Source organism: Lampetra planeri, chromosome 9 (genome assembly GCF_965212315.1).
Source record: "Lampetra planeri chromosome 9, kcLamPlan1.2.h2, whole genome shotgun sequence".
Lineage (NCBI taxonomy): Eukaryota > Metazoa > Chordata > Hyperoartia > Petromyzontiformes > Petromyzontidae > Lampetra > Lampetra planeri.
The window spans coordinates 86,949-101,722 of record NC_136115.1 but is presented as its reverse complement, the minus strand read 5'-3'; the positions used below and the strand labels follow the sequence as shown (position 1 = coordinate 101,722).

At 43.1% G+C, this 14,774-nt stretch overlaps 1 protein-coding gene across 2 annotated transcripts in view; it reads left to right on the top strand.

Moving 5' to 3' along the window:
* The window catches only part of LOC144720517 (testican-3-like), a 221,832-nt gene extending 208,428 nt beyond the window's left edge, over positions 1–13,404 (top strand). For both annotated transcript variants that reach the window (XM_078597284.1, XM_078597285.1), the window contains exons 7-11: positions 4,885–5,016; positions 9,405–9,656; positions 11,112–11,165; positions 12,228–12,365; positions 13,038–13,404. In XM_078597284.1, the coding sequence (XP_078453410.1) occupies positions 4,885–5,016; positions 9,405–9,656; positions 11,112–11,165; positions 12,228–12,365; positions 13,038–13,357 (896 nt within the window). In that variant the 3' untranslated portion in view covers positions 13,358–13,404. The remainder of the gene's footprint in view (positions 1–4,884; positions 5,017–9,404; positions 9,657–11,111; positions 11,166–12,227; positions 12,366–13,037) is intronic.
* Positions 13,405–14,774: the final 1,370 nt, after the last annotated feature.

Here is a 14,774-nt window from a genome sequence, read left to right as displayed (position 1 = left end):
ATCGTTTATTTGCACTGGATGTACCATACAGGACTCACCGTTGAGACCTCTACCTACAATTAAATCTCATATCACTAAATGCAAGAATAAAACTACATTATACCCTATTCATTCATAATATCCTTATTGGCAAATCTGCACGATACTTAGTTAACTTAAATGTCAAACCCAAGAAACCTAAGACGTCTATTTAATTGCTTTTTAACTTTTCCAAGAACAAGAATATATAACAAAGCCTTTGCCATTGCAGCACCAACGCTTTGTATGTATGTTGAACTTCTTTTACACCGTACTAGGTAGGCATCAGTATGGGTTGCTTTCCTGTAGACAGAATGGCTCTTTCATTGTTGTTTAGAGCTGGTCAGCCATGTGGCCAGATGACAAACGTGTCATCCACGTACCTCTTCCATCTGGCCACATGGCCGACCAGCTCTGAACCAATTCTTCAACCACATCAATTCCATACACCCAGCTATCAAATTCACCATGGAGGTAGAAAAGGATGGCAATCTACCCTTCTTGGATGTCCTATTCGAAAAGAGACCATATGGCTCAATGAGCCATTCTGTCTACAGGAAAGCAACCCATACTGATGCCTACCTAAAACCTGATTCCCACCACCATCCATCCCAGAATAATTCCCTCATCAAAACTCTGCACCATAGAACTCAATGTATCTCCGACCATTAACACTTAACCATTGAACTCAGACACGTACACCAAGCTCTCAAGGCGAATGGATATTCTGACTACACAATCCGCAAAGCCATCACCCCTACCATGAGGAAGGAGCCATATGATGATCCTATCAAAACCATCACCTTGCCATACATATGTAATGCGGGCGTAAACGGCCTCGCGGATATGACGTAACGGGGGGAGGGGTTAGGTCACGTGGGGGAGAGGGGAAAGCTCTTACGGGCGGTAACCGGAAGAGACGGGAGGAGAGTGTAAGAATAAAGACGGGAGGAGTCCACGCAGGGCAGAGAGTGGAGAGTGGCGCGATCGCCACAGGACGGGACTCGGCACCGTTGGCCAGCGGTGTCCGGGCACGGGGGAGACGGAGAGCAGCGGTGGGGCTGCAGAGAGAGCAGCTGAGAGACTGCACAAAGGCGGAGAGGCTAAGAGGGAAGCCAGCAGCGGAGCTGCATCGGGAGCGGGGAGAAAAGGCTACGTGAGCGACGGCAGCTGTCAAGCTGCCAAGTGGAAGGCTCTGAGCGAGGGCCGTGTGGGACAAAGTTGTAAGAACCCAAATAAAGGACAACGGAGACAGACAGTGAAAGAGTCCTTTATTACACATAGCAGGGGTAATAAAAAATATTTCCAAAATCATGTTTCTCCATCTATGTGACTTTACCAAAAGAACCAAAGAATATGAATTCTTGCAAGCACGAAAGTTTTAAGTCATGTATCGATAGTTACATTTTAATATGCAATTCTTTTTTTTATAAACTGTGTGCATGTGTTGGTGTGGTCTGGGACTGTGTTGTTGTTGTTGTTTTGTTGCCTTTCCCAAGCTTGGGGAATTGGTGTACTTATGCAGTTTTAAACTTATATACTTTATCTATAATATGTATTTTATTTTAGTAATTTGCTATCTTTTCTTATACTTTGCACTCCAACACTTTGTTGTATTGTGTTGTAACTTTCTGACCCACCCCTACTGGACATTTGTGAAAAAGAACTTCATAGCTCATCGGATTTCTCAAGGATAAATAAAGGTTCTGATTCTGATCCACGATCACTTAAACAAAAAAACATTCTGTCCTGTGGGCTTGTCAATATAAGCATGGCCACCGACTGTTTTCATCCATTCCATTTATTTTGCATGCCTCCGACAGTGATGACCAGCTTTTGTTTTCCTGCTCGTTTTTGCTTAATCAAGTGAACCAAAATGAATGAAGAAAACATTACACGAGTATTTGAGCAAGTATGAAATCATACAATGCCGTTAGAACTAATCAGGAAAATAAGTGAGCTTTAATTAATAATGCAGATGCTTTTTCTAAGCCTCAGGCTGAATTATTGAAACTTGTGTCGACCGCGGCGCCTCGAGTTGTGCTCCCATTGCAAGTTAATGATCTTCCAGCCACGCAGGGCCTGATGAATTTAATAGACTGTGGGAACAGTTCAGGGTTGAGGTCATGTTTGCTGTTGGGAGCTGGAATGATCAGCTGATTCTGTGTCGCCCCGCATCGATATGAACCCAACACCAAATTAAACAGCCAACCTGGGGTGACGATGTATTAACACTTTTCATTCTTGCGCCATCGCCCACTTTAAATCCTTCTTTGAGAAAGAAGTCTCCCATGGGTGCATATTGTGGATCATCGAGATGCATGGGGCTCGATTCATGTGTCGTTGAAGAACCTCACTTTTTGAATCAGAATCAGATTCATTATTTATACTGGATGAGTTTTGAAGCTCTTTTTCGCACTTTATTGATCGCCAGCATTGCCGTAAATGTCAACGGCCATTTTGTCACGAGTTCAAAATTATCATGATTGTCATCATTTAATATTTAAACCGCACCATCCATACCAGACATGTCCAGCTGCCAGAACAAACTGGTGTTTCAATTAATTACTCATTCAGGAAGTTAATTGCAGACTGAATACAATGTTCATAAACAATTCTATATAGACAACATGCAAATGTAAATCTGTCCTATAGAGCTCACTTGTTTTTTTTAAATAAAAGAGTGGTTTTGAAGATGATGATTTTGGCTGCATTTGGGTACTTTCTACTTCGTCGTAGATTTCTGTAAAGCTCATTATAAGCCGTAAATATTTACCCGTTTACTGCTCCATGAGCACACTTTCTCTAAATTTGAGTCAAGTTTAAAACAACTGGTTTGAACGAACATGCCAATTCTACAAATATTGTGGAGCAACATATGGAATACACATATGCTCCCAGCAAAACAGGTCTATATGATTAACCATTTTGCAGAAAAATGATGAAGGGAAGGGAGTTCTTGGTGTGTGTGAGTTAGAGAGAGCTACATTTGGATTAGAATATATGCTTAATCATGGCTGGAGATCTAACGTGGAGACATATCTTAATCTGCGCTTGACAGATTCCACTATGTAAAAGAGTACAGTTTTTTATACTTTTGTAGCATGTGCAATTACTGAGGCACACACACTGTTCGACAGAAGCAATTATTTTAATAAACAACTCACTGATCACCGGGTTCTAAACTGTCAAGTATGGCTATGCTGTCCTATACTGGTTACTATGTGTGTGTGAGTTAGCTAGCGAACGGGTCTGTAAATCACACGCTACAGAACCCACGACTTCTAGTTAACTCTACGCGAAGACGAAGAGCGGACCCCTGAAGAACGTAGCGCGAGTCCTCTTGCATCGATCCCCCAACACGAGCCCTGAATCCCCTCGGCGCTCCCCCTTTATCCCCTGCCGCCCTTGGCCACGCCCCCTCTCTGTGTCCCGACCTGAGCTCCCCGCTCCCAGTCACGTGTCCTCTCATCCTCCAATGGAGGTTCCCGGTGCTCCGTGCCCCTCCAGCCCTGTGGCTGGTGCAACAGCGTAGAGACCACATTATGTGTCTCTACACTTTCATACATAATTGATTTTAATTGATGCCAAGTGGAACGATGTGTTTTGTGCAGGGAGGTTAAATAAACAGTATGAGCAAATGGAGCATGGTGCATGTGAGGTCAGCGCCTGGTTTAAAATCGCGTGACACTAATTTGGCGCGCAGCAGGGATAAAGTAATGAATATCAATTTGGTCGTTCTGAAAATGTCATTCCTCGGGCATTTTAGGCGGATTTCCTTTTCATTACCTGCCACACAACATTAAATGTGACACACTGACAAGCACAACACTGTACACTCACCACACACAACGACAAAGTCCATTCATAGTATAGCCTACATATTCTGCTTAGACAAGTTCTGGCAGTGAAGAACACCTATTTTACGGCTGGTATTGCCCAGGAGAGCGGGTGGTGTGGCCAATGCCACACCCGGACCGCCACTGTCTTCCCAGTCCTGCTCCATAAACACAGCACTAGGTACTTATTTGAGGCCGAGTTGACCTTGGGAAGGCCAAGAACCAGTTCAGATAAATACGGGACTTAAACTAACTTCACAGGGTTCATAGCATAGTGAAAACCCCAATCTACACCACCGCTCCCCACACTGATCACACACTCACAAAAGTGTACACACCCATACGCACAACATTCACGTCTCACACACAAACACATACCACAGAAAAAACAGTCAATGGCTTTGGTAATTGAAGGGGAAGTGTTAACAGACATTTCCTCGGCTACCTTTTGAAGTGTGATTAAAACATTCCAAATTCAACACCTGAGAAATTGAAACTCGCAGATTCTGGCTCGTTGGGCTCTGATCGATTTCAGGATGTAATGGTCCTTAGAAATGTCAAAGGTCATTCACTTAACAACCGGTTGAGCCTATCTTCTCCTGGGGGCCAATAACAATTGACAGCCCTGCTTTCACGCTGCACAAAGTCAAAATATGGACATAGACTGGTGTCTTTCTCTTCTTGTCCGTGCATTTGAGGCGATTATGCCTTGCATCCAAGCTAGGTGATGGTGGTGCACATTTTCAAATACCCTGCCTTAAAAGTGTTCACACTGTGACAATTAAAAGCATATATTTTGTTATCCAACGAGCTAGAATAAACCAAATTAAGTGTAGAAATTAAATGTAATACGATACGCACTACACGGTTTAATCACAGGCTGGATTCCCCGGATTCAAACCTCTAATCTCATGGGTACTGGCTCATTGCTCTGAGCCCCCAGACCATCTCAAGGCCATTCTCATCAGAACCGTATTCTTCTCTGCCCCCCTTTCCCCGACGAAAACAATTTATCTCCCCTCACCAGACGTGTGCTCGGACCGTGAGCTGACGGACATGGCGTCACGCCTCAAGGACTGGTTCCGTGTTCTGCACCAGCAAGCGGTCACCAATGCAGCGAGAGAAACTGGGGGCCACGCGCAGCCCACGGACCCCACCGGTGAGTGCCTGTGGGGGGGGGAGGGGGGTGTTGGGGGAGAAGGGGAGTGGGGAAGGTACAACTAAATCCTTATCCATAAGGGCAAGAGGATGAATAGGTAAAGGCATCACATCAAACAGTGGCATCGTTTGGTTCGCATGGGCCCTGGTGCAAGACATAAAATGGGTCTTCCTGTATGCCTCGCCTCCCTTCTACGTACCGCAGTGCCAGTGCCCCTCCAGCCTGTGGGCATTGGCGCAGTTGCACAGCCTGCACACTCCACTGATTGTCAAAGTGTCTTTATTTTCAATGTAGTGTGGGGTGGCATTCATCTCCGTCGGTGGCCCTGAGCGAGCATCGGAGATCACACATGCCTATCAACAAGGGCCAGTCTCTCCATAAGGGAATCGCTCTTGACGTTCCCAAAAGTAGTACTTATTTGATTGAGCCTGTGGAAATGATGCATTGAGTAAATTTCTGAATTTAAATTGAACTTGAGATCTTTCCGATTGAGAGTTCAGAAGTAAATACAACAGGAGAGTCTAATTTGCAAGTGACCTTGTGCAGGTGACAAGTGGAGTGCAGACAACACGAAAATATACCTGCAGTGGGGTATTTTGGAAAATTATAATAAAATTATAATGTATGCAATCCCTCCATTCACATGAGTGTAAAAAGAGTAGAAACATTGTAGTTTTGCGCGAATGGCTCAATGCAACGAAATATGTATGAACTAAGTTTAAATGAATCTGCATTTAATGTATTGTAAATTTTGACATGTTGAATGCTCAGTGATCTAAATGCAAAAATCTTTTTTCCTTGATTATTTTGTGTTTTCTTAATGTCTCATTTACCTAAAATGTTAAAAGCTGTCATGTGCTAATTATGATTCACTCAAAAATAACACCAAAGCACAAAATTACATTTCTACCGAGGCTGAAATTTATTCCAGGACATAAAAAAACAAATATACACACTCTCTTCAAGATTAAAGTAACAAGCTGACAGCCAGTATATTAAGCGAGACTATGCTTTGTAACAAAATAAAATTGTATTGCCTGGAGCTCAGGGTCAGCACATAGCCTGTTCAACCCTCTCTGATAATTTTTCACATGTTATACATTTTTATTTGTGGGTTGTTGTGAGCTGATGTCATGACGTCTCGTGTCTGTAGGTTAACCTAAAGTCTGGAACTCTCAATTATCTTGTACCACCCTCATCCATACCTCAATATATGCCAAGTAGCCTCTCCACAACCCACCCAACAAACTATGCACTACATTTCCATGCACTAGCCTGCCCACTACCCACCCACCGCATAACCCAATCATTACAAACGACCCTAGTCACTACCTACCTACCAACCACCTTCGCAACTACTCATACACGACTTTACCCACTACCCATCACTCTGTCCACTACCGACCTACCACCCTACACACTAACCATCCACCACATTATATACCAACTTCAAGACACCACTCACCACCACCAAACACACATACCAATCATTCTACTCACAACCTATAAACCATTTTATCCACTGGCTACCCACTACTTTAACTTCTGCCTATCTGCCACATATAACACTACCCCTGCACATAATTATTAATGCACCACTTTATCCAGTACGGAATTAGCTAATGCCCAAGTTATAAGCCAGACACTCGCATAATAGATAATATGCCCAATCCGTTTTCTTATTATATAAACGTGATGCTAATACTGCATAGCTTTATGGCATTAACCTCAACGTGCCTTGGATTAAAACGATCATATGCGTTGATTATGGCAGTTTTGTTTCTTCCATGCAGCAATGCCTATTTTGCAAGAAACGGTTATATTTTTCTTCTTGGTTCTTTCGGTAAAGTCACGTAGAAGGGAAGTAATAAAATAATAAAAATAAAACATAATAAAACAATTCTCACGACGTTTCGGCCACAACGCAAGCAGCCGTCCTCAGGCGAAGAATGAGAACATTATCAAGCTAGGAGCTTATATAGGTGTTGCGAGGAGGAGCGCCTTAACAAAAGAATGTGCATATGAAGAGGCATTTAGCATACCAATGGACAATGCGTAGGAGGTGGGCGGAGGGGTTTCAAAGTCCCATTATGCCCATGCATTATGCAGGATCAACAGCACCACGGGGGGGCGCAAGGAACAGCGTTAATAAAGGAAAGGAATGCTAGTGATATGTAGCTGCATTTACCAAACAACCACGTAGAAAACCAAAGCAAAAACTACATAAAAAACTAAAATATAAACTGAAACTTACTATACTCTACAATAAGCTGAGTTACTAACAACAAATAATAAATTACAATTCTACGTCGTAAGAAGTATATAATATACTTCCATCTAAACTTTATTCTCTTAGTATATACAGTACGACGTAGAATTGTAATTTATTATTTGTTGTTAGTAACTCAGCTTATTGTAGAGTATAGTAAGTTTCAGTTTATATTTTAGTTTTTTATGTAGTTTTTGCTTTGGTTTTCTACGTGGTTGTTTGGTAAATGCAGCTACATATCACTAGCATTCCTTTCCTTTATTAACGCTGTTCCTTGCGCCCCCCCGTGGTGCTGTTGATCCTGCATAATGCATGGGCATAATGGGACTTTGAAACCCCTCCGCCCACCTCCTACGCATTGTCCATTGGTATGCTAAATTCCTCTTCATATGCACATTCTTTTGTTAAGGCGCTCCTCCTCGCAACACCTATATAAGCTCCTAGCTTGATAATGTTCTCATTCTTCGCCTGAGGACGGCTGCTTGCGTTGTGGCCGAAACGTCGTGAGAATTGTTTTATTATGTTTTATTTTTATTATTTTATTACTTCCCTTCTACGTGACTTTACCGAAAGAACCAAGAAGATGAATCCCTGCAGTCACGAAAGCTTTAAATCGAAACGGTTATATTCTTTGGGTTTTTCGGTAAAGTCACGTAGATAGGTTCAAACAAAATAACAAAAAATAACACATTTTATTTTTTTTGAACCTATCAATGTGAATTTACCAAAAGACCCAAAGAATATGAATTCCTGCAGTCACAAAAGCTTTAAGTCAAGCGACGGTTATAATTTAACAAGAAGACAGAGAGGAAATTGTACAACGAAACTAATCACTGGACACAAAATACAAAAGTGACTTTTGTAAAGGCTGGCTATTTCTCACTGCTTCTTCAAATAGAGCAGGAAATTAGATTTTTTTTATCAATACACACAGATTTGCTAATGTTATGCATCGTGGTGTTGTGCAGATGATGATCGCCATAATGAAGGAAGGTGACGTTAGCAGGCACACAGTGTCAGCCCATCGTTCACCATGCCATTGGAAACAGTAACACGAGCAAACAAACCCATGGTCTATAACACATCACAGCTGCCATCACTAATTACCAAGCATTTAATTTTATGTAACCATGTGGAATGGGTCCTGCAATGTGTGGCATTATGGGCATTTCGTTAATTACTCTGCGTAGGGAAATAACACTTCATCCCAAGCATTGATTCCAAAGTGAGTCAAACACCAACCTTCGTGTTAGCCTCAGAAATGCAAGTCCTTTGCCGGATGTGACATTTCAGGCGCTTCCCTTTCATTGAAATCAATAATTACACTATATAACACAATTTTTGTTCCTGGGTACTAAGTGTTATTTCTTAATTGCTTATGCCTAAAAAGTATTTAAAATGGATATTATTCCCCACAAGCTTTGCTTTTGTGACCAGGACTGTATGTGAACGAAAAAACACAAATTCACCCATTTTTTCATTGAAAATAGGTAAATTTCTAAATATCACTGTCCTGGTCACAAAAGCAAAGTTTGTGGGGAATAAGCCATTTTCTGTACGTTTGAGGCATAAGGAATTAGGAAATAACACTTACTACCCAGGAACAAAAATGTTTTTGTTACACAGTGTTATAATTAAACATGCATCCCCAATCATGACCGTTCCATTTTGTTGTTGTTGCAATACACATTGTAGTTTTTGTTGTAGCGCACCACACACCACTCTGTGCCATTGACCGAAAACCGAGCCAACATGAGCATCGCTTGGAGCAATGCTGCAGATCCACCTCGTGTCATAGGGTTTCCTAATGCAGAATCATCTGTATATAAGCACCTCTTAGAAGCCATACCATGTGTGGTTATGTTCGAAGTAGTGTGCTTGTATATCAGTAGTTGCCCTTTGCCTCGGCATCCCCACAAAGCAATACCTGTATGTTTTGTGAATGTGAGAACTTTCCTTATATGAGTTCACAAAACAACTGATGCCACAAGATCTCACCAATGCGTTCTACCCACTGCAAGATTCTAGCAGCTACTGCACTTTAGATAACTGACCTCCGAGATGTGCCCTTATCAAGGTGTGCTTATATCCACCTACTACTGTTCCCATACCCGCGCAGCCTTCGACACCAGCATGCTGCCCATCTGCCGGGACCACGTCGGGTGGATGTTCAACCGATTGGACTCCAACCACGACCTCTTCCTGGACCAGGGTGAGCTCAGCACCATGGGCCTTGGCCGCGGGGTCGCGGGTGGCCTGGAGTCGCCCGAGAGACACGAGCCCTGCCTCTCCACCTTCCTGGACAAGTGCGATACCTACAGCGACAGCCTGCTCTCCAACAACGAGTGGTGCTTTTGTTTCCAGCGCCAAAGTAAGTGTTGGTTGCTCATCGCCCTCTTGCCGCTGCCCAGTGTCAGTTTTTCAATCAGCCCGTGTCTAATCGCTACTGGACAAAGGCTTTCCCTATCGTTTCCCACTTTCATCACTGCCGTGCTGTTGCCTAAGTCAGTAGGTGTGCCAATGACTACAGTGGCTGCAGTGTGTTATGTCAGAATCTGGTGTGACTGTAATGAGTCTTGCCGATAACACTATGTAATACAATGTTTGTTCCTGGGTAGTAAGTGTTATTTCGTAATTGCTTATGCCTAAAAAGTATAGCAAATGGCTATTACTCTTTGTTTTTTTCGGTAAAGTCATGTAGGTAAAAAATAAAATAAATGAAAACAACTAAATTTAATCACGACGTTTCGGGCGCAACACAAGCGTCCGTCATCAGGTGGGAAAGCATGGTAGTAGGCCATGCATGGCCTACTGCCTACTGCCATGCATGGCAGCAGGCCAAGCATGGTAGTAGGCCATGCATGGCCTACTGCCTACTGCCATGCATGGCAGCAGGCCATGCTTTCCCACCTGATGACGGACGCTTGTGTTGCGCCCGAAACGTCGTGATTTAATTTAGTTGTTTTCATTTATTTTATTTTTTACCTACATGACTTTACCGAAAAAACCAAAGAGTATGAATCCTTGCAGTCACGAATGCTTCAAATAAAAAAAAATGGCTATTGTTCCCCACAAACGTTGCTTTTGTGACCAGGACAGTGATATTTTGAAATGTATCTATTTTCAATGAGAAAACAGGCGAATTTGTGTCTTTTCGTTCACAAAGTCAGAAAAAAACAACATATGAATAACATTTTACATGTATTTATACTAAAGTAATACAAAAATGACTACAAAAGATTTAGAAATGAGTAGTTTTTCGAGATTTACAATTATACTGTAAATCACTTTCACGAATCAGCCCCCAAATGTAGTCTCCCAGCAAAATGTTGCTGTAATACAGTGTTATCTTTGTGGCTGTGGCGCGTTGCTCCACGAGTTGTTGTGACTGTTATGTGGTGTGCCAGTGCCTGGCGTGGGTATCGCGTTTCATGCCAATGATCGATGTGGTTGTGGTGAATGTTGCCAATACCTATGGCAGTATTGTGGTGTGCCAGCAGCTACTGTAAATGTGCGGTCTGTTGTACCAACATCTGTTGTGGCTGCAGTATGTATCACTATGATCTGGCATGGCTCTAGTTTATTTTGGCAACAATTTCTGTGTCCGTGTCTGTGAGGGTTCCTCCAGTGTTCCATGCCACTCTCAGGTGTAGCTGTGGCAACTTGTGCCAAAGCCCGGTGGGGCTCTCTCTTGCCAGTATTCAGAGGCGTGTTGTGCCAATGCATTGTGTTCAGTGAGTGTGGACGGACACATGGCAATGCAGGTAAATAAGTGGACCCAACTTAGTGAGCGGTCGTGTTTAAATGTCCTTCTCTTGCTTTCCAGAGCCCCCGTGCCATGCGGAGAAAGAAAAACTTCAACATAGCAAGAAGCTCGTGGGTAGGACAATGCATTCACATTACAATTGCGATGATGATTGGCTGCCTGCTGTGGCATGCAATGAAGATTAAATGCTTAAATGAAGCATGTCTAGTGTTTTTTTTAATTTGAGGCCTATATTACATTCATCAAATGTAATTTGTCTTCAATTGAGTCATATTAATATTAATTCCAATGAATACTTTATTATCAGCCGCACTTGTCAAAAATGGATACGTAATGTAAATGTTCTAATATTAATTAAAAGTTTTAAATGGATCATTCTAAAGCACATGCTGAACAGTGACATTGTGGAGATTTATGTATAATGGTCGTATTGGCAACTTAATCGAATGCGCGGGAATGTTTCATTTTACGTTAAGTACATGTATGGGTTTACACATGCCCACAACGCATTCACTGCTGGGTGACAACCGCCACCCGTGCCCCCCTCTCATTTATTCTTAGTTACTCTCAATGTCACTTCTCAGCATTTGTTCCTACTCATTTGTCACTTGTTCCCCTTTGCTTGCCTCATCATCCTCCCGATACACTCATGTATATTCATGTAACTATTCTCATCCCTGTGTCATAATGCAAAACTCATGCATAGACAACCTGCAAGAAGAAAGGCACGGCACTGCCACGCGCTGCAGAGTGGCAGTGCGAATTGTTTACTGTCCGCAACCTCATAAATGTCGTGCCTCTCAATGACGGCATGTTGCTCGGCATGTGGAGCGCGTGCCCATCTGTAACGCAGGCGGATTTCTGTATGCGGAAGGGGCAATGGCCCCATTGTACTTCCAGCTCCCAAAGTATTCTAATTTTAATCTGATGGTCAGCAATGTTTAATACTCGTGAATTTTTCCATCTTTGAGTGACCACAGCGCGATGGTCTCATCACACCTTACTTGGGTCTAGTCTTTCTCTTCGCAGCAATCTCACTGTATCGCACAAATGTGTCCAATTTGGTCTCCAGAGTCTCTAGTCTCGTCCCTCCTCACGACGGTTTTTTCGGACCTCGTCTGTTGCCTGGGTCTGCACGTCCCCGTGTGTGACAGCCCGGTGTGACTTGTGCCACAGGCGGGTTCATACCCACGTGCGACGAGCAGGGCTACTACGGACCCAAGCAGTGCCATGGCAGCACAGGCCAATGCTGGTGCGTGGACCAGTATGGCAAGGAGACCCCGGGCACTCGCTTGCATGGGGAGCCCAGCTGTGGTACGTTTGATAAGGCTGTCTCTTTTTTTCCCAACAATAACAGGCGACTAATGTGCCCTGCCAAAGCGGTGGAGGTGGGTTTTACAATCGGGTAACAGTCAGTGAGAGTATTTGTACCAGTGGCTTGTTGACTAATGCTTTAACTTTCTCCCCAGTGTAACAGACAGCCTTTTCAGTTTGTTCCCACTTTTCAATCCTGATATTTAAAGCACCTCACAGATCGACTCTTGCACCACAACATGCACAGGTGTTCACCTTGGTCTGTCTGACTTTTCTATCTGGAGAACTGGAGCAACATCATTCCAGATCTTGTGACTTTAAAAAAACTAAGATGTCCTTGTAATTTTCACCGTTTCTAGACCCAAGATGTCAGGTATAAATCATAGTCTCTCTGTTCCCCTCTTCTAATGTCCCCTATATCATACAGCATCTTTAGATGCGATTACATTTAGATGTTCTCTAAACAAAAAAAATATCCTGTACTGAGCTTTCACATCTTAGCCCATTCGATTTACCACAGTTTGATATTCGTTTACACCTTGAGGCTTTCAAAAAATGTTTCCAGAAGCATGTAATCAAGGAATTCCTCGTATTGTGAGCATTGCAGAGCAATTTTCATCATCACGTCAAAATTGTACGTTATCATATTCTCACTCGGTGCAATATTGTCAGGTGAAAGAAAGACAGAGGAGATCACGGCGAGTGAGGAAGAGGAAGAGGTGGAAGGCTCTGGCGACCTGGGCAGCGGGGATGTGGCGGAATGGACGGATGATGACGATGAAGATGACGACGATGATGATGATGATGTCGACGGCAACGAAGATGATAGAAATGAGAAAGAAAATGAAGGAGTGGGTGGAAAACCAGAGGCCGAGGATCTGACCAAGATGAAAGTGGCTGGGCGGGAGAGAGAGCAAGAAAAGGAGGTGGAAGTGGAACCAGAGGAAGACCCAGATGATGAGGATGAGAGTGATGATGGCTACGTGTGGTAGATGAGCTGGGTCTAGATGTGGCGGGTGGGGGGAAGCAGCGGAGGGATGGGGGTTCAGGCGGGCAGGGCTACGTACAGTGGTAGGGGCAACATGGAAACCTTGCTTGAACACGGGCTTTGGTTGGGGAAGGGGCACAGATGAAACCCCTGCTGTTCGATGATTAATCCTGAAACACGAGCTGTCCTGGAGGCTCACCAGAGAAAGAGTTCCACACCAATCTCTAAACTCGTAGTTTGGTCGAATATTGAATACAAATTATAACACTCACATTTGATCTCCTGACACAATAAACTAAACTAACCTTTTTATTTTACCAGATTAGGTCCACTGAGCTATATAGCTCTTTTTCAGAAGCGACCTGTCCACAAATGATAGCTCAACTAAGTGGCTTATCGTGTGGAAATTTATAGCAGCCAAATACTCTAAACGCATGTTTTTGAATGTGGAGGGGAAAACAGGAGGACACGGATAAAAATCCACGCGGCCACGGGGAGAACATGAAAACTCGAAATGTCAAAGCGTCAGGGTTGGGATCGCTCCCACGACCTTTCTGTATACCAGGCGTGGTAGTTAACATCTCACCACCACGGTGCCCCACTTACAATGGGATAGGGTTTTGATCAAAAATAAATCCACCTCAGACGTACCATGACTTATTTACCAATTGTTTGCCATTATAATAATGGAAAAAAGTTTGGCCCAATACATTTTTATTTGAATTAAGGGTAAACATGATGTGAACCAATTTCTATGTGACATTAATTCGATAATGTATCATTCATGCGACTTGGTTTTACCTGTGTTGTGTGCAGTACCACAAGACAACACGGATGATAATATATTTTCATCTCTCTTCCATGATTTAGGAAAAAAATCTCCCATGATGTCTAATGGAAATTATTGACAATTGAACTAAAGAAATTACACACAGTGGGTTTGTTGTTCTATCAGGGTAATGTACGTTCATCACGAAGCAATCAGGGTAATGTACATTCATTCGCACCTTTGATTTGCACGGTTGGCTGTGTACGGTGCGAAAGAAGTTCAACATACATGAAGCAACCAACTTTGATAGTTTCAGTTGGTAGCACCATGGTCTCTGCTGTGATGTAAATCCAGGTCATATGCGCAGAGTAGGTGAAAGTTCAATCATCGTGTGGTTAAATATGACTTTAAAATATTGAGTGTTTTCACTCAGAGGAAGAGAAAACCCAACATTCATCATTTGTCAGTGGGGTAAAATTAAAAGTGACCCTAGGTCCTTATGTTTTGTCACTGGCGTGATGTTGTCGGAGAGATGTTTCTAGCTGCCTGTGAAAAGAGAGTTTGTAATGGAATTTTTGAGATGGGCAATTCCCCCATCACACGGTTTGTGATGCATCAAGAATAGCCCTCAGTGGCCACTGGTTACTCAGCT